At 41.7% G+C, this 23,633-nt stretch overlaps 1 protein-coding gene across 1 annotated transcript; it reads right to left on the minus strand.

Annotated features, from left to right (window-relative positions):
• Window positions 1-19,812: 19,812 nt before the first annotated feature.
• Window positions 19,813-23,427, minus strand: LOC143211627 (uncharacterized). Its single transcript, XM_076429460.1, has 2 exons — window positions 20,634-23,427; window positions 19,813-20,556 (listed from the first exon to the last, which is right to left on the minus strand). Exon 1 carries the CDS (start codon window positions 23,366-23,368, stop codon window positions 22,550-22,552), a length of 819 nt encoding a protein of 272 aa, XP_076285575.1. The 5' UTR covers window positions 23,369-23,427; the 3' UTR covers window positions 19,813-20,556; window positions 20,634-22,549.
• Window positions 23,428-23,633: the final 206 nt, after the last annotated feature.

Below are 23,633 nucleotides of genomic sequence, written 5' to 3' on the forward strand. Positions count from 1 at the left end.
CTTCTAGTGTATTAGAGAAGAATCTGATGTTTTAATGTTCTAACAATAAACGAGTTTTTTGGGATACCAATTTTCTTAGCATATTCTTAGAATATGTTTAAATATTTTCTTGCCGGTTCTACAAGTCTAAGATGTTTAACTTTCTGCGTCTTAGCTGTTTGAAAACCATACAAATTTCATTGGAAGTATTTTTTTCTAAATACGATGGATAGAGATATCCATGCATAGGCACGGATCCCATAGGGGTTCGCTGTCGGAAGAGGCCCAGGAGGGTAGGAATAAACATTACAGATACTATAGAATACACCACACCAGAAAGTGATCTCGTTTAGCAACAAATGAGGACATGTTACACATGCTTTTAATAACTTCGGATCCATACATTAATCTTTTAAGACCAGAACCGAAGACCAAATCACTGCCACTTACTGAACAAGCGCAGTCTCTATTGAAATAGTGTTCATGTATATTATGTAAATATTATTATACTAATATAATACTATTCGTTAATAATATTATTCGTAATATCATGTATACAAAATGATATTAAGCTTTTTGATTAATACTATTTCAAGTTTGTTTGTCTAATACTATTTAAAGTTTGTTTGTTTAATTCTATTTCTAGTCTTTTTGCTTAATACTATTTCAAGTATTCAATTTTAGTATGCTGAAATAAGAGTTCGTAATGTAATAAAAAATATTATGTATAAACAATTATATTAAGTTCATTGTTTAATATTTCGTTTGATAATATGAGAAGTTTGAAGATTGAGAAGCAATAAAAAAAAGAATTATTCAAAAATATTGAGAATTGCCGAAGTTATGAAGTTTTTTCCATTTTCCCTATACGTTCCGACCACTGTGCGCCGCACAGTGGGGTATTTGGCCCGAAAAAGTGGAAATAATTCGATTTCTAAATTTTTGCGTATGGCATAAAATTTGTGTTGTTCGTTGTAGTTAAAGGTCTGAAGAATAAGGCTTTAATATTATTTTTTATATTTGTACACCCGTGAAGTAGTAAACTTTATCGAAAGTCGAGAGATTTTAAGGCGCGCTTGGCGTTCTTAAACAGTCTGTAAGACAGCGTCTGTTCATTGGCGATTTTCAAGTGTTTGAAGGAAAATTCTGTAAATTCTTTTATTACAAAAGTTGTTCAGGTAGGTATACAGAGCACTTTCGCATAGATATAAATATTTGAATATTACCAATCATTCTGTAAGCTTTTTAAAAATTACAAAACTTTATTGACAATTTTGTTATAGTATTGAGCGAGATTGAGTGCTCTTTTTGGTGTCATTACATTCGGTAAAGATTCGTGATTATAAGCCAACAAAGTTTAAATCCGAATATGTCCGAATTCAAATTTTATAGCCTATTTGGGTATTAAGCGTTTAACAGCGTTTCGCGTTCGCCTGCATGTTCGGCTACGCTTGGCCCCAAATGAAGAAGAAATATTATCCGAGGTAGAAATTTCTGATGTGTTTTCGGATGAAAATTAATGGTAATAATTTTAAAATATTCTTATAATATACCGGGTGAGTCATTCAAAGTGAAACAGACGTATATCTTCGAAATTAAGCATTTTGGTTAAAAAATGTTTGTGACAAAAGTTGTATGGTTTCGAGGGGGCAATAAAATGGCGTCATTGATTTGACTTTGGATAGTCGTTTGAAAATCACGCGAAGGTCACATCTTCAATTTCTTAAATATAAAACCCTATTTTTTATTGCATATTCTTGTAGCTTGTTTTCAGAGCTTTCCAAAACGCTATAATAAAATATTGTTTTCTTAAATACTTTTCAAGTTATAATAGTGCAAATATTCCACTATCGCCTCGCTTTTTCAGGGGATGTTTCGAACAAAAGAGGAACAGTATTCAGTCGTCTACAAATTTCAATATATAAAAGTAAAAAAAATTTTTTTTTCAAAAAATTGAGGTTTCGATTTTTTAAATACTAAAATGTATTTTGGATTTCATAATGTTGTAGCTGATCTTAAGACGAATCCAACGGTATATAATATTATAACCTCGAGTCTATAAATAACGCTAAAATAGTTTTTTCCACTTTTTCAGACCAAATACCCCACTGTGGGCAATTTGGTCGAAACTCGATTCAAAATCAAAGAACTTTCGATAGAAATGAGGTAGAGCGATGAAATTTTTTTTTAATTAAAGCTGAAACTTTGCAGAATATGGGAAAATAGGGAGATTATGGTACGAACGTTTTTTAACGTTGAGAAAATTCGTTAAACTTGCACAATTTCAAGAAAATTGTGATTTTTCCAATACCACGCGCGGAAAATTTTTTTTTAACGTGCTATACATCATTTCCCATCGATTTTTTCATGCTGATTTCAAATCTAGTCTTAAAATTTGTCTATGACCACAGGATTTTGCAAGAAATCGATTTTTGTGAACAGAACTAATGTAATCATTTTTTCGTTGAAACGATAAAAGTTTGAAAGTATATTTATTCTCATATATAAAACACAATAAAATTAAACATAATGAAGTATTTGAACGTTTATTTTAAGAATACTTCATTATGTTTAATTTCATTGTGTTTTATATATGAGAATACAATATACCTTCAAACTAGTGGGTTATCAAACCATTTCAACGAAAAAATGATTACTGTGGAGATCGGAGTTGGTCAAAGAGGAGGCCAAAGAGAGAGGGAAGGACCCTATCGGCGAAAAGGGGGTAGGCGACCGAGGGTGGGACGCCAGACCCCACGAGTAGTAGTTAATCGACCACCGAGGAAAGTAGTCGTGGACTGTAACAATAAGTGTTTACCAGTGCCAAAATAAAGTGTTACAATCAAGCCTACCTGTTACCCGAGTATTATTCCGAAAGCCTATCCAGCGGTAAATCTCCGGGGTAGCACAATTACATTAGTTCTGTTCACAAAAATCGATTTCTTGCAAAATCCTGAGGTCGTAGATAAATTTTGGGACCAGATTTGAAATCAGCGTGATTCAAATCTACAGGAAATGATGTGTAGCATGTTAAAAAAATTTTCCCGCACGTGGTTTTAAAAAAACCGCAATTTTCTTGACATTGTGCAAGTTTGACGAATTTTTTCAAGGTAAAAAAACGTTCGTATCGTAATCTCCCTATTTTTCCCATATTCTGTCAAGTTTCAGCTGTAATGAAAAAAAATTTCAGCGCTCTATCTCATTTCTATCGGAAGTTCTTTGATATTGTCTCAGATTTGGACGAAAGGTCCCACTTTTACGGGCGTAAAAAAATTTTATAACCATGTCATAAAGGTATTAACTACCGCTAGGGCTCTTCGATCGTGCTACACGTGCGGACCCGGAAAGTCCCTTTTTACAACTAGCGACCACCTTTGCCGATGACTTTTAAAAGATAAACTACCGGGATTTCCCACCCCTGCCAAAATAATGCTCCGTCCTCGTATCTTCGGAAAGGTTACGCCTTTCCGAAAATCACTATAAATAGGCAGGAAAAAAAGTCCGCGGTGCAAAAGACGTCTGCATCTGAGTGAGTGTTCAAGTCTTTGTTACAAGGTTCGTTAAATATGGATAGTGAAAATTCTTTTGTGAATGATAATGAACGAGGTAGTGTTCGTGGTCGCGGTCGTGGTCGCCCATCTAAGAGAAGCATAATTACCAGAAGCACCGGTAGAAAGCGTGTATCGATAGAAAGAGCCTCAAGAAGTACGGTACTAAGGCGTGCTCATGAACTATTGGCAGATGGTTCGTACAACATATCCATAATACAATCAGCTGCGCGGGTGAGCAGGAATAATACTGTTGTAAATTCGGTAAGAAGTATTACAGAGGGAGATTTTCCATCACGTCACACGAAGGAATCAGGATTAGCTTTTTATTTAGAATACGATTATAGCAAAAGTAGATATTACGGGTTGGTGAAAGATTCGAGATCGAGAGGCTCCTATGTTTATCCATCGTACCCAATGATAAAATCAGCTATGATTGAATGCGAGCCAAAAAATTATCAAAAATCGGAAAAAGAAGTGCTTGTACCACTACAGGACATGTCAAACAAGACAGCTGAACGTTTATGTAATTCAGTGGCATTACAGTGGGACGAAGAGAATTTGAGTAATCTACAGCTAATTACCACTATAGGATTTGATAGTTCATCCGGCCATGCCAATCCACATCAACATTATGAAATTGAAGAAAATGAAAACCCAAACACACATCAGACGCTTTTCGTAAGCAGTATGATTATCATACAATTGAAGAGCCCATCCGAGACGTGTAAATAGATTAATCCGACACCCCAGAGCAGGGATTCTAACCCGACGCCTAACCCTAACCCAAACCCAGTTAACCAAGGAAGGTTACTGTAACCCGCTGTAACCCATACTATCCTCGAGGAAACGGTTCTCAAATCTTAGAGAGAGCAGGTTACTTACTATTAAATAGAGATTCACGGAATATAACCCGAATCGTAAAGTATTTATACCTAACGTATTATAAATAAACAGGTTCAGGTAATAATCATATTGAAAAGAGCTTTTTAAATTAGATTACTAGATAATAACAATAATTTTCAAAATTAAAGATCGAATTCGTTTGTCCGAAGTATTATGATGTCATCTATAATGTCACTATTTAAACGTGAACACACAATAAAAACAATCTGAACTATAAATGTTTTCAACACAACGTATGAAATAAGAATGGGATGGATGGGCAACCCACATAACAATAAAAAATCGAAAAACAGTTGATAAATCTTTTCTTCGTTTCGTTTTCCGTTCCGCGTCAAACAATTGCCAATCGACGCTCCAACAACGATACCACAATACCAGGCATTCTTGGCTCATTATTGCCTTATTATTAACCGACTTCGAAAAAGGAGGAGGTTACTCAATTCGATCTGTATGTGCCCTTTTCTCGCTTTTTTTTCTATGTATGTTCACCGATTACGTCGAGATGGATGGACCAATCGGAACGAAACCTTTTGCATCTTGTAGAGTATGTTCCCGGGATGGTCCCGTGCAAAAAGATTTTACATTTCTTTATTAATTACGATTTTATTTGCGAAAATGTAGGGTGGTGATACCGTAGTGAACTCTGCTGAATGTTAGACATTAGGAACAGTAACGACGCGACGTTGTTACCGCTATCGATTGCCGCTTTCAGATATTTATAAATTACGATTTGGAATGTGACGGCTGACAGAGATAATAACAGAGATAAAAAAAAGTGTGAAATAAAAAAAACTTTTAAAAAAAAATTAAACCGACTTCAAAAAAACGCACTAAAAAGTATAAAATAATTTCCATTTAATATATGTGAATACACACGAACTTAAATACAATACAATCTTTTCGGAGGCGGCGCAAATATATTATTATTTAAATATAAATATATTAGTATTTAGAACAATTTAAGGATTTTCGTAATTTCCAGTGTCGAAAATTTTCAATTTTGCGCCGCCTTCGAAAAGATTGTATTGTATTTAAGTTCGTGTGTATTCACATATATTAAATGGAAATTATTTTATACTTTTTAGTGCGTTTTTTCGAAGTCGGTTTAATTTTTATATGTATATACGTTCCTTCCGAAACACACAACATTCATACTCTTCATAATTACCTAAAATACAAATTTCTTTACCAAAATTTCTTTATCAATAATAAGTTGTCCTCATATTATTTAAAATCGATTTGTAGATAAATTCAACTGATTGGCATCAAAGCATAATTATAAATAAGAAAAGAAGTTCAAACTTTGCGTACTCAAAACTCGCTCTTAGTGTGGGTTACAGTGTTTCATGGGTTGAAAAAAACCGAAACCGATTCGGGTTACGGTTTCCAACCGTAACCCGCTCTTACCCGGTTAACCGGGTTACAGTTGGCCATCTAGTAACCGGTTACCGAAGCTACGCGGGTTACAGCGGGTTATTGAGAACCGAATCCGTTTTTGATCCCTGCCCCAGAGCACCCGCTTCTGCCGACCATTAAGAATTGCTCTAGAAAAAGAAAGTGATTTGAATATTCTTCGAGAATATAATCGTTTAAATCGGCAAATTAAATTTCTTAAGAAACACAAATTTGAAATGGAAAATGGGAAAAAAGTAAAAATATTTTACAAAGTTTCGCAAACATTATTCGACGGAAAATGCATAAACACCATTGTAGGAAATACCGCAAGCAGTAGATGTCCACTATGTTTACGCACCGCGTATCAGTTTAGCAATCTCAGCGATAATTTCGAGCCGAGAGAATCCGCGCTACAGTTTGGTTTGGGGCTCTTGCATGACGAAATAAAAGCCTTCGAACATCTGCTGCATATTTCGTACAGACTAAATCTAAAGACGTGGGATATGCGAAGGAGCGTCAGAGGTAAGTTGCATTTTTACAGAACACAAAGAAAAAGAATATTGATGCAGAAAATAGAAATAATATGAAAATAAACTTTTTTATCGATTTCAGAGCAATTTGAAGAAAGAAAAATTATTATAAAGAATAATATTGTAACAGACCTGCACCGGGCAGGCCTGTTACTAGCAGAACCAAGTATCAAGGCGCGCCGAGTCAAACCGAACCGGGCCGAACTAGACCGAACCGAACCGTCGCGCACCGCCGATACGTGCCCCGCGCCGCGCGACCACCGCGCCACGAAACCGATACCGATGGGACGGAGTCGACAGTTTTTCCCACGCGCGTGAGAACGTTCGAGAACATCCGCGAAGTTCAGCACCGCACCGACACCCGCATCACCGAACGATCGGCTATAAAAGCAGCCACGCAACCCCGGGAGGGCCTTCTTAGCTGAGACGAGACTCAGATCGGATCGTTCACGTTAATATTCCTGTAAGTATCCTTTCCGGTGAAGAACTACGTTGCACCAACGAGAATACGGCGTACCGCCATCTTGTCAACCTACGTCCTATTCCATGGAGACATTTCACCGGTGACGAACAACGTTCCACCGAAGCAGGGTAAGGCGTACCGCCGCCCTGAAGGGCCAAGGTGCACCACCAGCCTCCTCGTCAAGACGTACCGTCCACGAGAACGACCGACGAGCACGATGAACCATCACTCGTCGCCGTAGAACCGCCTGAGAGGACGTAAACGCACGGTGAACCACCACGTTGAAATCCGACCGACCCGACTCAGGCAGGGAGCCCTCCTCCCTTCCCGAAAATGTCCTTTTCCCGTAGCATAGCCAGAGCACGACGTACCGTCACTCTATTCGCCAAGGTGTACCACCAGCGAGCTTGTTAAGGCGTACCGCCGACAAGAACGAACGGCGAGCACGACGAACCGTCACTCGCCGCCGTAGAACCGCCCGAGAGGATCATGGCGTACGGCGAACCGCCACGTCGCAAATCCGAATAACCTGACTCGGGCAGGGAAGTTCCCTACCGTCCTGATTTTCCCGTTTACCTGTCTAGAAAATATATTCGCGTCGCGTCCGAGAAAGTAACGCGTTCCGTACCTGAAAACCGCGACGTGCGCGTCCGAGAAAGATACGCGTAATCGTATCCGAAAGTCGCGGTCACCGAGTAAACATTCGCGAGGAGCGAATCCTGAAAACCGCGTTCGCGAACGCGCCGGTAGCGAGCATTGTCAGTGAAATTGCCTGTGTCGTTATTTCGAAACCCGCGTATCACGTCCAGTTCCCCATCGACATTCTCCTCTCGTTTAACATCGAACTCTGGATCGGCGAGCTATAAGAACGAAGAGGAAGTCTCCGAACGTGACGACGAAACCAGGTTGTTTGAATATATATGCCAAGCTTGGTGTTCGAGTAGACCAAGTGTTACAAGGACATGGTACAACAAACACTGGCAATGTCGCTAGAAGATGCTTCGAAAAACCAGCAATATTTGCAGAAACCCTGGAAATTGATGTTCAATTTGTAAAAAATATTGCGACAATATTATTAGTGTTTAAGTGTAAAAAGCCTTTAAAAATAAGAGAGCTTGAACAGTTCTGTTGGCAGACGTATTGTCTCCACTATACACTATTTCCATGGGCTCGAATCAGCCCAACGTTACATAAATTATTAAAACATGGTTGCGAAATAGCACAGCAGTTTGCATTGCCAATAGCGTACTATTTAGAGGATGCGAACGAGTCATAGCATAAACTTTATAGGAAGAATATGATTCTTCATTCCAGACAAAATAGTCGAAAAAACAGATTGTTAGACGTTTTTAATCGAGCAGTACAGTTAACCGATCCTAAAATATCACTCATCTTAATAAAAGATCGATTACAATTCTGACGAAGAAATCAAGTTGCACCAGAGGTTAGAAACTTCGTCGATGAAAATATGTAAGTTAAAAAGATTAAGTACTCACCTTCTTCTATAAATAAGAGTATAATTATGAACAATACATACCTAATTCATATTATTATACATTACAGCTACACAGAGCCTGCAGAAAGTAATGTCAGCGATACGTCAAGTGATGACGAGATGTGAGGTGCTTCATGTGTTTCGTAACTTAAGGGGCCGGCGCGGCCGTGCAAGAGTGTGTGGGCACACGCACACATCGCTAAATTCGCATATACGTATATGCAATTACAAGGTTTACGACTTTTCGAAATTACGCTTCAGCATTGCAAGGAGTAGTTCAGAATTGGTCAATTATGATTCCTAAAAGTCGTGGTACGGTGCCCAAAATGCATATTTTTACGTTATAGAGGAATAATTTGTAATATTCGGCGGAGACGAACAACAATTCGGCTTGTCACAAACGACAATACAGCACCTCGACGTTCCGAAATTTTGCACTAGTAGCATGACAATCTGGTTCCGAAAAGTTTGACGGTTGGACGTTACAAATGTTCCAATAGAATATGGCTGATAATGCAGGTCGATATTATATTGTCTGTTAATTGCTGTGGAAACAATTTGGTTGTTGTTTGGTTTCTCAGGCAATTAACAGAAACATTTGGTTCTCGTCGATCGTTCTTGCTTTTGGTCACGTCAGTGTTCAATCGAATATTTGCGTGGAAACATCAGCAATCAATTAGCAATCGGCAGCATTTAGACATTTTATATTCCTTTTTATTGATGTTATTTTTTTTATTAGTAGTAGTTATCGTTTATTTTAAGTATTCATTATGTACAGTTTTAATGAAAATGAAGTGGATGAAGTGCGTGAAGTGAATATAGTAAATGAAGTGACTGACGCGTGTATGAGAGAAATTGGGAATGGGAATGAGGCAATTAGACGAAGTAATCGTAGGAGGAGTACGGTGTGGGACCATTTTGCAAAAATTGACGGCACACAAGCAAAATGCAATATTTGCAAACGACTGTTTAAGATGAAATACGGCAACACCAGCGGACTATCGCGACATCTAAAATACGTACATCCGACGACAGTCATCCCTTCAATAAGTACAAGTACGCATACAGCATCAACAAATTATACTACGTGTACTTCAGAAATCAACTGGTTAACCAAAGACTCATTGAGAGCAAAACAAATTACACGTGCAATAGCACGTATAATCGTACTGGATTTACACTCGTATAATATTGTGCAACAGAAAGGGTTCCGCGAATTATTAAGTGCCGCGGAACCGCGGTATCAAATTCCGTGTCGTACAACATTTTCTCGAAGTGTGATACCTGAAATGTACAAAAAAAGAAGGAAAGAGGTACAAGAGGAAATATATGCAGATATGCATAACGGTAAGAATCTATCACTAATTATATATATATATATATATATATATATATATATATATATTGTCACGTCGTTTCTCGTTTCTTAGCGAAACGATAGCGACTCCGGGTATTTACAAGCGATACCGCCGGGCCACGTTCGGCCGCGCGAAACGTGGTCCACCCGGGACAAAAATTGTACGCAGGCTCGTCGTCTCTCGAGATCTCTTACGTAAAGTTCGGGCGCCAGGCACAGAAGATGCCACGCTAAATTCGCTATTACACATGACGAGAGACACCCATACGAGCCCGCGACAATCGATATTACGCGAAGACGAGATACGAATGGTCGCAGGATTCTACGCGGGTCGAACACGAGGCATTCCCCGCGGCGGGAAGGTTTCTCACGCAATAAACACTCTCGTACGATCTGGGTTAACACTGTTTATTAGTCCGATGTTACAATAACGCAGCCGGCAGCGACCGGCAGCGTTTCGAGGTTAACCGACGCGTAACAGGTGTTCGGCAACGACAACGCGTTGTACGCGCTCTTCGACCTTTCCTGGTCCTTTTCTGTACGCAGTGAATCCGGCAGCAACGTGATTTTAACGTCGGCGTTCACGATCTTCGTGTTCTACGCCCGAATTCGAATGGAATACGCGTTATTATAAGCTTCTCGTCGGCAGAACAAGTCGCGGAAATACGACGAGAGCACGTGGCGACGTCGCACCGTGGGACGACTCGAGGTTCGATTCGAAACAACAACGACGTGCGAAGTTCGCGAAAAGAAATGTGGCTCGTCTCCGCTAACACCGTCACCGCGACTATCGAGGTCCAGATATCGCGGATCCCTACGTCCGACCTCTGTTGAGACTATTAACGCCCGTAAAACATAATTTCTTCGCACGCCCGTGGACCGACGGGTTTCTCCCGTCCGCGAATGTGACCGAATCCGTCACAAATACCGGCAGCTACAAAGCCACGTTGGTGATTCGACGACGCGATCGCGGACACGACACACTACCGAGCCAACACGAGAAAGATCACTTTATCGAAATGAGAACTGACAGAAGCTTACCCAGGGCAATGATGGATGGTCTCACATTCTCGTCCCTCTGTGTCCGGCAGCTCGCTTCGCAAATACCATAGTTCTTATGCAATGATTAAGGTTCGAAATTCGCAACTAGTTTTCGCTAAAGCCAACGAAGAAGTGATCTCTCGCGGTGTGACTCGGGAACGCGGAAGCGGAGCGTCCCCCTCTTGCCGCTCTCGTCCCCCCGCACGCAATTCGACCGATCGCTAATAGATTTTCGGACGGGGCCTAGCCCTGCGCGACGGTCCTTGGCGTCCTGCGATTCGATGATTCTCCGGCAGCGATGTTCGTTGATTCGCCGTTTCTCTCAGAGGCGATAGACGCGAGCCAATCCGGCAACTGGCCAGGTTTCTCTCCGGATGAGGCGACGGCGAGACAGTTGAGATCCCTGGCTTGGCATCGCATGTCCTCGACGGCGCCTCCAGGTTGTCTATCCTGGGCCACGTTGATCCCTCGCTTCCTCAGGGTCGGAGTTTTCGCCGACGCCGATCCGTTTTCCGTTTCTCGGCGGGAGAGGTGCTTCGGGTCCCCCCTTGGGGCCCGACTACAGTCCTGCAGATACGCGTCGCGCAATTGGCGCGACGCTCAAAAATATAAGTGCTCGCCCATGGGTCTCGTTCGCGCCCAGGGCGAGCGCTCGCCACGGCGCCTCTCGCGTATTAGGCTGCCAGAGGGTGACCCGGTCTTCCGATAATCGGTATTGGGTGACGTTGGCAAAACTGCCACGTCACAATATATATATATACACGTATATATATATATTACTTATTACTTGTTATTACGTACACTTTCCTTCTTACTATTATAACAAAATTGTATATTATTTACAGGCACTACTGTATTTGCCCTTACAACAGATGGTTGGACATCGAGAGCTGTCCAAAGTTACTTATCGTTAACGTTGCATTACACGACAACGAATTTTGAAATCCGCCGCTATATGTTAAATTTACACTATTTACCAAAATCACATACAAGCATATACATTCAAAAAACATTGGTAAATTTATTAAGTTCCTGGGGGATAAATTCCATGGACAAAGAAATAGTTTTCACCACCGATAATGGGCGAAATTTAGTTAAAGCCATCAAACTAAACAAAAAATGGTCGCGCATTCCCTGCTTTGCACATTGCCTGCAACTAGCGATCAAGTGCACGTTGCAAAAATTACCACAGTATAATGATATCCGCAAGAAATGCAGGGCAATGGCAACCTATTTTTCACGCTCATCCACAGCCCGGCAAAAATTTATGGAAACACAAAAATTGTTAGAACCACACCAGACACCGTTACAATTAATTCAAGAAGTAGATGTACGTTGGAATTCAACACATAATATGATGCACAGACTACTGTTACTGAGAGCACCTTTAAATATGACGTTACTCGAAGCTAATATGCCCCAAAATTTAAATAATGATGAATGGAACACAATAGAAAAAATAGTCAACACATTAAACCCACTGGAAGAAGCAACAGATATTATGAGCGGGGAAACATATCCTACGTTATCGCAATATTTACCAATGTATACCGGATTAATGACAATACTACAAGAAGAAATAGAGCAATCAAATATGAACGCCGAAATTTGTAGAGATCTCTGCCAAGCGTTAAAGGTATTTGTGATTTTTTATTTACATACTATAATTTTACAAAGGAAAAAAGAATTTAATTAAATCTTGTAATTTTCTAAATTTTAAATTTTAGGAACGGTTCGATCTTATCGCCAAAAGTGATCCGATCATTATAGCGACGTTATTGGACCCTCGTTTTAAAGATCGGTTTTTATCGGAAGAGATGAGGGAGCAAGCAATACAAAAATTAAAAGAGAAGATGAATTGCATCACAATCACAGACGACACTGAAAACCAAAGTATTCCGAGCACATCAAGTAAAACGAATAATTAACAATTGAAATTTACAAAATTACATAGCGATTCTCATAAGTGTGATATGTTATTATTTTTTAGCCACACCACAGTCGAAACTGTCTATATATTTTGAACGAAAACTTGGCAATGCAGGCAAAGGACCAGGAACGCAGGACACCATTAAAGACAGAGAAATACGCACGTATTTAAGTGCCGAAGTTGTTCCGAGTGTAACAGATATTGCAAATTGGTGGAAATGCCAAATTCAATATCCACTATTGCGTGAAGTAGCGAGAAATTATCTTGCCATTCCCGCGACGCAATGTACAAGCGAACGCTTGTTTTCGTCAGCTGGGAACATAGTAACTCCAAATCGGACCCGATTGTTATCAACAAATATCGAGGAAATTTGTTTCCTACATTACAATTTAAAATAAAACATATATTTTTGTGATTGCTTCATTTTTTTCTTCATTTCATAATTTCCTTCTGTGTCGCCTAATATAAAGTAAATATACTAAAATTTAAAATACATGAATAAATACTAAATACGTTACACGTGTTCTCGCGTTACATTTGTTTGTGTAACAAATTCCTTAACAAATTCATTGTCTCATTAGAATAATATACTGTTAACTGTTAATTCAATTATAGTTAATTAGTAATACATAATTTGATTATGTGGATTACATTTTTCTTGTCAAACTTTGGAAAGTAATTATGTCTATTCTTTATATACAATAAATATTAATATCATTAGTATCATTGATTATAATGTATACTGTATATGTACAAATGTCAAGTGTACATAGATTGTATATCGATATCGATGTAGATATTATGTAGGTAGTTAGGTTAGAATGGTTAGATCGTTTCGACGTGTCAAAGTCGAAGTCAAAGACGCTGTGCCGCGCGCCGCGCTGTCTACCGTCTCTTTTTGTTGATAATCTCGATACGTTCGTATGATGTAGTCGGATAGCTTCGGGGTCCCGAACAGACAGAGGAAGCAGGATACTTTCAGGAACCCGAAAGGGACATAGGTAGCCGGATACTTTCGGGAAACCGAAGCGTATCATACGTTCGGGAGCCCGACAGTTCTCGCCCGAAAATTCCCGACCCGACCCGAACCCGAGATTTCGGGTTCTCGCACAAGCCTGTCTATAACGTACAAATATGCATTTTGGGCACCGTACCCACCGTACCACGACTTTTAGGAATCATAATTGACCAATTCTGAACTACTCCTTGCAATGCTGAAGCGTAATTTCGAAAAGTCGTAAACCTTGTAATTGCATATACGTATATGCGAATTTAGCGATGTGTGCGTGTGCCCACACACTCTTGCACGGCCGCGCCGGCCCCCTTAAAACGTTCAAATACTTTATTATTATTATTTATATTGTGTTGTATATATGAGAATACGATGTACATATTTACGTTCAAATTAGTATGTCATAAAATCATTTCAACGAAAACATGATTTCATTAATTTCTTGTCACAAAAATCGATTTTTTGAAAAAACCAGAAGTCGTAGACAAATTTTGAGACCAGATTTGAAATCAGCGTGAAAAAATCTACGGGAAATAATATATAGCAAAAATTAAAAAAAATTTTCTCTGCCCGTGGTAACGCAGAAACCACATTTTCTGGAAATTGTGAAAGTTTAACGAACTTTCTCAAGGTTAAAAACCGTTCGTACCGTAATCTCCCTATTTTCCCCATATTCTGCAAAGTCTCAGCTTTAATTTAAAAAAAAATTCTTCGCTCTACCTCATTCCTATCGAAAGTTATTCCTTTTTGAAGCGAGGTAAGTCACTTTTCCTCTTGTTCCACTTTACTCACTGTGAGCCGTAGGGCGGCGATGATTGATCTCGGCTCGGATATATCGGTGTGAACATGTTAGATCGGTATAACAGTTGGCAACGTAGTTCCATTTCTAGTCACTACTGGCGCTACATTCACCATTGGCGTTCCGCCGCTATCGATCGCACTCTCGTCGATCTCAGACACGCGATCTCGTAACGTATACTTGTATCTCCGGATATCTCTTTTATAATAAAACTATTGTGAGTGTGTAAAGCGACGCCCTGCGTACAGTTAATTTCTGCTCCTATCGAAACCACGATCCTAGCCTCCTTAACAGGTTATGGGCCCAGAGCATAAAGAACAAAATTAACGAAATACGCAACTTAACCTATACGGCCACGAGGCGCGCAAAATTGCACAAGTGACGCTAGAGATCGATCGAAGATCTGTTTTCGCTCGTAGTTCCGTGCATTAATAAAAGAACATAAATCGTCGCGAACGCGTATACACGTGCTAACGAATAATAAAGTGACGCCGTGTCGCCAGTGAACGATCGAACAAGAAAAATGGCATTTTCGAACACCGTGCGGTTAGAAGTGCTAACGCGTGAAAACTACGATACTTGGAAAATTCAAGCACGAGCCGTCTTAATGAAAAATGATCTTTGGGAATACGTGTGCGGCGAAAGCGTGCCTCCTGTCGTGGGTGGAGAAGGCGACGCCCTCCGAGCATCGCAACAAGCGCACAAAGCATGGCTGAAACAAGATGGAAAGGCTATGTCGGATCTGATACTTTCGATAAATCCATCCGAATTAAAACAGATTCGCGGCTGCAACACATCAAGAGAAGTGTGGGAAAAATTGGAGTCCGTCTACGCTTCGAAAGGACCTGCACGTAAAGCAACATTACTCAAAAAAATTAACCCTGCACAAAATGCAGGAAGGCGGGGATATTCGAGAACATACGACTGTATTCTTCGACGTTGTCGATAAATTGGAAGCCATGGGCATAAACATTAATGGTGAGTTACTTTCAATGATGCTATTATATAGTTTGCCAGACAGCTTCGACAATTTCCGATGCGCGATCGAGACGCGCGACGATCTACCGGATGCTGAATCGCTACGGGTAAAAATAATCGAGGAAAGCGACGCACGAAAGCAAAAGACGACTGGAAACGAATCCAACGCCATGTTCGTCAAGCATTACCGACACAGAGGAAAACCATCGAGAAATGCAGAGGAAATCCACCGAAAAACCAATGGAAAACCGAACGAAGGTAAACAATCACTTCATCCTGTTAAATATAAGTGCGGATATTGTAGAAAGGTAGGACACAAGACTGCAGACTGTTGGAAGAAGAAGTCGACCAATCCAAGGGGAGATCCTGACGATGAAACGTATCTCGCAACTACACTCAACGATGAGTCAGCACAGCTCTCCAGCACCGTATTGGACAAGAATCATTGGTGTCTGGATAGCGGATGCACATCTCACTTATGCAACGACAAAGGTTTGTTCACGAACCCGGAGGAGACACGCAGCGGATTGAGACTGGCCAGTAACGCGACAGCTCAAATAACCGCAAAAGGCGACGTGAACATCATGACATCGGATGGCAATCAAGGGGAAAACTTAACGGGAAATCCGAGCGATCGTCAAACCTCTTGGATGTCGTGCATACGGACCTGTGCGGACCGATGCGAACTACATCAATTGGATGCGCGCGTTACTTCATGACATTAATCGACGATCACAGTCGATGGTGCGAGATATATTTCCTTAAGAGTAAGGACGAGGCAACAAGTAGGTTCATCGAATACAAAAACTTCGTTGAGACGCAGACCGGGCGTAAAATAAAAGCAGTTCAATCGGATAACGGAACGGAATACTGTAATAATATCTTGAACGAAATTTTCAGTAAAGCCGGGATCCGTCGACGCTTAACAACCGTTCACACACCGGAGCAGAACGGAATCGCCGAACGCAAGAATCGTACCTTAGTTGAATCGGCGCGGTGCATGTTGATACAGTCGGGACTTCCACCTAAATTCTGGGCGGAAGCAATTGCCACCGCCAACTTTATACGCAACAGATGCATCACCAAAAGCCTGGACGGTAAAACCCCTCACGAAATATGGACTGGGAAAGAACCGAATATAAGATTTCTTAAAACATTCGGATGCAGGGCATACGTGCTGGACAAAACCCAAAATAAGGGGAAGTTCGATCGAAGAGGGATCGCAGGTAACTTCGTAGGATACTCGAACAAATCCAAAGCGTATCGCGTATGGATTCCGAGCGAGAACAGAATTCGAACAACAAGAGACGTGAAATTTCTGGACGAATTCGACTCCGAAGACAAGTTCCATGATATCATCACAGAAGAAACTGCAAACGGAAGATTCAGGATCATAAGCATCGGAAGCACCGAGACTACACGAAACGATGAACAGACAACACCGGAAGAGCAAACAACGCCCGCAACCAATACAACGCCCGATCCTTCACCGAACACGGAAAATAATACAAACGACGAAAATACTTTGAGGCGCTGTCCAGGAAGACCTCGAAAGATAAAAACCGGAAAACCAGGTCGACCGGCCAAAGAATATAATACGGCAAATGTTAATCAGAGTCGGGACGAGCAGCTCGATACGGGGACAACAAACGAGGACATGCAAACCGATGATGCCTCACAGATCGAAGAGCAAAACGCGCAGAGCGACGAAAGCGAAATAGAATGGCACGAAGCCGAATTCGCTATGCTCGCGTCAGAAATTAATTTCTCCAACGCAATCTCTGGTCCCGACAGCGACGAATGGAAAGAGGCGATCTATTCGGAAATAAAATGCCTAGTCACAAATCGTACTTGGACTTTAGTCAAGAAACCAGACAAAGCCAAGGTCATAGGATGCAGAACGGTTCTTCGGAACAAATACAAACCGGACGGAAGCTTAGAAAGGCGGAAGGCGCGAGTTGTGGCGAAAGGATTCGCCCAACGACCAGATATAGATTTTCATGACACGTTCGCACCAGTAGCGAGAATCGAATCTCTTCGATTATTGATGGCATTAGCCGCGAAGTATGATCTTCGTGTCGCGCAACTGGATGTAACAACTGCTTACTTGAACGGCAAAATCGACACGGAAATCTATATGGATATGCCCCCACTTCTTGAAGAAATGCTTCACAGGATCGTCCATGAAGAGGAAGACACCGACCTTATAAAAAGGGCACAAAGCATGCTAGACAAGATCCGCACAGGACACAAAGTTTGTAAACTTGTAAAGGCATTATATGGCCTGCGCCAAGCGGGCCGCTTATGGAATGAGGAACTAAACAGAATCCTTCGAAGTATCGGATTCACTCCGACAAACGCAGATCCATGCGTGTACGTCGACAAAAGTGAAAGAACATTCATTCTAGTCTATGTCGACGATATATTGATTATCACCAATAATCAGGACAGGGAGAGACAAATTAAAAGGAAACTCTCCGAATCATTCAAGATCAAGGATCTTGGAGAAGTAAAATATTGTTTAGGATTCGAGTTTCAGCGCGAAAGGGGAACTATACGTCTTTCACAATCCGGTTATATTCGCGACATAATTCAAAAGTTCGGGATGGAACACTGCAAGCCAACGAGTACTCCTCTCGCTGTTGGCAGCAAATTAGACGCCGTCGGAGAAAATGACGAAGAGGACGCTCACAACTTTCCCTACAGGGAACTTATGGGTGCATTAACATACTTAGCAATCGGTACGCGTCCGGATATCGCACATGCGGTAAGTGCCTTAAGCCAATTTAACAGCAAACATAAAAGGGTGCATCAGACAGCCGCAAAACGAATCCTTCGATATCTTAAAGGAAGCATCAACTGCGGACTTCTATATAAAAAGGAAAACAAAAATCTAATTGGATTAGTAGACGCCGATTGGGGGAACTGCCCTATAGATAGGCGATCATACACAGGTTCAGCATTTATTCTTAGCGGAGCCGCCATATGTTGGGAATCCCGCAAACAAAGGACAGTCGCATTATCATCGACGGAAGCCGAATACATGGGACTTACCGACGCTACGAAACAGGCCATATACTTAATTGGTTTCTTAAAAGAACTTGGTTTTGCAGATTTAGCTGATGTCGTAATATACAACGATAACCAAGGAGCAAGAAAACTGGCTTCAAATCCTGTGTTCCACGCAAGAACGAAGCACATCGATATCCGACACCACTTCGTTCGTCAAGCTATACTAAATCATCCAATGAAGATAGAATATATCCCAACAGAGGACATGATCGCCGACGTACTCACAAAAGCTCTCTCAGGACCAAAGCACCATAAGTGCACGAGCGAACTCGGCGTAACGCCTCTCATCAATTAGACAGCAATTGTATTAAAATGCAATGTCATGTACTCCCTTCAGGAATCATAACATTGAGGGAGAGTGTTAGATCGGTATAACAGTTGGCAACGTAGTTCCATTTCTAGTCACTACTGGCGCTACATTCACCATTGGCGTTCCGCCGCTATCGATCGCACTCTCGTCGATCTCAGACACGCGATCTCGTAACGTATACTTGTATCTCCGGATATCTCTTTTATAATAAAACTATTGTGAGTGTGTAAAGCGACGCCCTGCGTACAGTTAATTTCTGCTCCTATCGAAACCACGATCCTAGCCTCCTTAACAGAACACCACACATTGACTCGAGTGAATCGAATTCTCAAAGTTCTTAATTTTCATTATTGTTTTATGGGACTTTTACTAGCTTATTCCTGGCATTTCTCTGATTCAAATGACACCAAACACGATATAATTTCAACTTTAGTGGTTTAATAGACAGTGGAAGTTTCAGGAGCAAGGAAGGACAGCGACAACGCGGGCCTTTGAACTGTGCCGCGACGGCGACACGCTTCGCCCACGCGATCCTATTTCATTCTGTCCGTTTCTATATTCGGCTCGTCGATTGAAGCCTCGGCGCGGTAGACGCAGTCATAAAAAAATAGCCTCTCTACGCTACTGAAGTCCGTTCAAAACACGGGTGTTGCGACTTCGATTAAAGAATTACTGTATGTGGTCTAATAAGTAAGTCTATTTAAGGTGTGCGCATGCCAGAGCGTATCGAGAAGGCCGCGGATCGTCTCGAGAAGGCCACGGCCGTCGATGGACATCTAAGCGGCAACAAATCTCTAGCGGGTTGACGGCTCCACAGCAGGTAGCAGGGCTCCCTGAAAGAAAGGTCCCTTTCCCTAAAAGAGGTGGGGAGCCCACGGAGATCTTTTTTTTCTGCCACGCACAGCAGGGAGCCTTGCTCCCCGTCAACCCGCTCGAGATTTGTTGCCGATCGACGGCCACGGCCTTCTCGAGACTATCCGCGGCCTTCCCGCGACCATCTAGTATGCGCTCACCTTTAAGCGCTCGTCTCCAAACGGCTAGTACGGCTCAGTTTCCCGCTTTCCAGGAGCACTTCCTGCGACAGTGATTCGCATCTTTGCCGAACTTTCTATGGTACCAGCAAATGTTTCTTTTTGAACGAGAGCGGCTCGTGCGCGATCGGTTCCTACTCCGTGAAGAGGTTCGTCGACGGCCGCGAGACACGCGGACGCACGATGTTGTTAACGCGGCCAATTGGTTCGCGAGGCGGTCGACCTCTTCCTGTAACGCGCGTAGGGAAGCGGGTGAGACGACAGCTGTCGCGGACGTGTCCGTTTCGTAGACCTCTACGACCATATCGGCCAATTCGGCAAGCTTTTGTAGCTCGGAAACGTCCGCGATAACCAAGATGGCGCGGACATGCGCCAGCAGCTTCTCGAGAAATATGGCGCGAATTAGTTCGTCACTACAATAACCGTGGTGCAAGTTGCGAAGGCGCGTCAAAATCTGGGACGGTTTTCCCTCACTCAAACACTGTCGCAGTTTGCTTTCAACCGAAATGGCATAATTCGAGATAATTCGCGCTTTGATCCGGTCGTACATATCCTCCGGAGGAGGTGTTATCAACAGTATGTCCTTGACCGTGATTAGGACATCGAATTCCAACGCCACCACCACTAACAATGAGTCAACAAGTCCATGACTAATTCCTCGCGTTCCTTTAAATTGACTATTAGATTATCTGGACACGGCAGAAAAACATCTACAAAAAAGATTCCTTGTTGTTAAATTGAAAATGAGGACACTATTAAATGCATTGCGTATGTTTTGTCTTTTTACCATCTATATCAAGTATAATCATTTTCTGATGCTGGGACACGTTGTCAGGTATGCTGAAGAAGTGAATCGCGGAGTCCATTGCCAAAAATCCGATCTGTGTTCTACTATCTCCTGGCAGCCTTGACAATACCTGCGATATCGCGTTGCACACTATATTCAAGTAACCACTTTCCACTGCCAACCTCGACACGTCTAAAACAAACAGATATAGAACTGGCTGAGATGGGCGGAGCTGTGACATATTTATAATTTTAATTATTCCGTCCCCTTGGCATCAACCATTATAGGTGAACCTACATAACAACTGCTTAATTCACACAAATTGAAAATATGTCCTACCATGTACCCGCTAGGTGCAATAAATTCGATTGTGCTCGTTTTCACTTCTAGACGTCTCGATGGATCACCATACGTATTCGTTACAGGATCGAATTGAAACTCTTGTGGCACTGAAAGCACGATTCATATATGTACAATTGAACCTATTAAAGAAACATTGTAATTTACATATGAGCATTTCATGAATCTGTAGTTAAAAACAGAGATAGCATTTCTATCTCTTCGAGTCACTGAAATATACGAACGGCGAAGACTTGTTGCTCATCCTGTACACCTTTTTTTTTATTGTTTTGAGTATAGGGTGTTGAATCTTTATGACGTTCCCCGGGATCATCGCAACCCCGGGGTGTTTGGGACTCTCCCCGGCTGAGACCCCGGAAACATTGAGGAGCTCGTGCAAGGCCCAAAGGTGAGATCTGTGCGGAAAGTGCAATACACAGGATTTCACGGGGTATACCTCACTAAAACTCACCCTACACTTACTGTCCTCTCCACGTTGATGGGGGGCTGACCGGAACTGTCGATAGACTATACTTCAGTCATCCTGTACACCATGGTTTGATCTAAAAGAAAATAATGGACGAGTTTAGTAAAAATTACTTTTTGAGTTTATACCACTTGAATGTCGAAACTAATACCTACATTTCCTAAAGAATCCATGAAAGATTATAGCTGCAATTAAAAATATTATTAGGATAGTGTAAAAAGTCCCGTCTTATGTAGACGATATTGCGCTCGCCGGTTCAGTCGCATTAGGCCATAAAACAGCTCTTCATATGCGCTGAGCAGCTCTTTATATGCGCTGTGTTGCGCTCGCCGGTGCAATCGTGATAGGCCAAAAAAGGCAGCTCTTCATGTGCGCTGAGCAGCTCTTCATATGCGCTGTGTTGCACTCGCCGCGCCGGTGCAGTCGCTATGGGCCTTTTATCTATCATTGGATGTACCTTGCTCTCTAGCACACCCTTTTATTATTTACTCTCTGAGCGGCATTTTTCTATGATATCTACTATCTATTATTTCTGGTAGCATACAATCCTCGTAGAACTTCATCAATTTGTCTTCCATTTCTGTTTTCCAGAATGTGTCGTCTCTTGGGACTTTGACCAACTTCATTCCTTTGGGTGTCCACATACAGAAATATGCTAACTGCCTGTTTGTGATGTGCAACTGTCCTTACACTTGATAATAAAACTCATGGTTTTTATTCAGTCCATCATTCCGGAAAATGCTTTTTATCCTAGGAAGCTTCTCTATTGCTTCGTCGGGAGTCATATTCCTCTCCGAGTATGGACATTTGACTTCGACAATGGTATCGTCATGTATCAATCCATCTGGTGTCGCACCTAAGTAAGGTATGACGGAATCAATAAAGAGCCCACACGGTTTAATAACGACTTTTAATTCCTTTTTTAATTGCTTCAGGGCGTTGATGTCGACGACCTTTCCGTATTCCACGGATGCTACACGCGGTACATTTTGATACATAACCCTTTCTACAGCACTTGAACGTCGTGTATTCCTTCGAAATTTTCATACTTTGCCGAAATTAGAAGCCGTTAATCATTTCTTCCGGTATTCTAGCCATTTCTCGCTGAAAGCTTGATGATGAGTTTCAGCTTCGATCTTTTCTCGCATCGTTTGCCGCTTGTAGAGTATTGCCACGCGTTCCGCCAACTCTGAATTATACTCTGCTTCATCCATGTCCGGTTTCTCCGCATTGGGGCCATAGTCCTTATCGCATCGCTGTGCTTCTGGTCGGTAAGACGCTGCTTTTGCTTTCTTTTATACTTCTTCGTCATTTCCGCTTTATGTTTCCGTTTCTGTTCAAGCTTTTTCACGATGGCTGTTGGTTCTTTACCCATTGCAGCGCACAATCGACTAACCACTTCCTTTGAATTGAATTGGACGACGGCAGCATTGACTCTTGCTTGGTATGAGCCTTTTCGTCCATTGTTTATCCGTTTCCCTCCATTTAATTTGGCTATTAGGCTGTTTAAACATTCTACAATGTTGTTGGTGTACCTATGGAGCAGACTTCCGGCATGACCAATTAGCATGCCCGCTTCTTTCAATTGCGGGACATGGTTAATTTCTTTGGGGTCATCACATTTTTGACAAAAGTATGCCAACTGCCTACACTTTTTGTGTTCCCCGAACACGTGACTTGGCACGTTCTTCAAGTCGCCTTTCAATTTTCTGACTTGATCAGGTCTGCTCAGCTCTTCTTCGAATCTTCTTTTTGCGGCTGCCAGTATTCCGGTGCGCAGACGGTAGGCATTGTTCTTCACGATAGTTCTCAGTTCCTTAAAGCGGTCTTTTTCAGCTATTTCGTCGATTCTCTTGCTAAAATTGCGTAGCAAATGGTTCGTGCATTCAATTTTACGCACGTACACCATAAACTCTTCATACGGATCATTGTCCAGTATTTTTTTGTACACACTGCTATCGCCATCGGCAATTAATGTCGAATATATTAGGCCGTGCATTTGTACGCTGCATTGAAATCCTTCCAGGATAGCAGTGCTTTCCATTGATGTCGAACTCTGTTGATAACTCCAGTTCTTGAAACAAAGGTGGGCGCGTGGCTCTTCGTTCTTCTTAGCCGCTGTTTTGCAAATTATGCAAAACTTGTTTTTCACACCGACGTACAGGACCTTCTGT

The sequence above is a fragment of the Lasioglossum baleicum genome, chromosome 1 (genome assembly GCF_051020765.1).
Source record: "Lasioglossum baleicum chromosome 1, iyLasBale1, whole genome shotgun sequence".
Lineage (NCBI taxonomy): Eukaryota > Metazoa > Arthropoda > Insecta > Hymenoptera > Halictidae > Lasioglossum > Lasioglossum baleicum.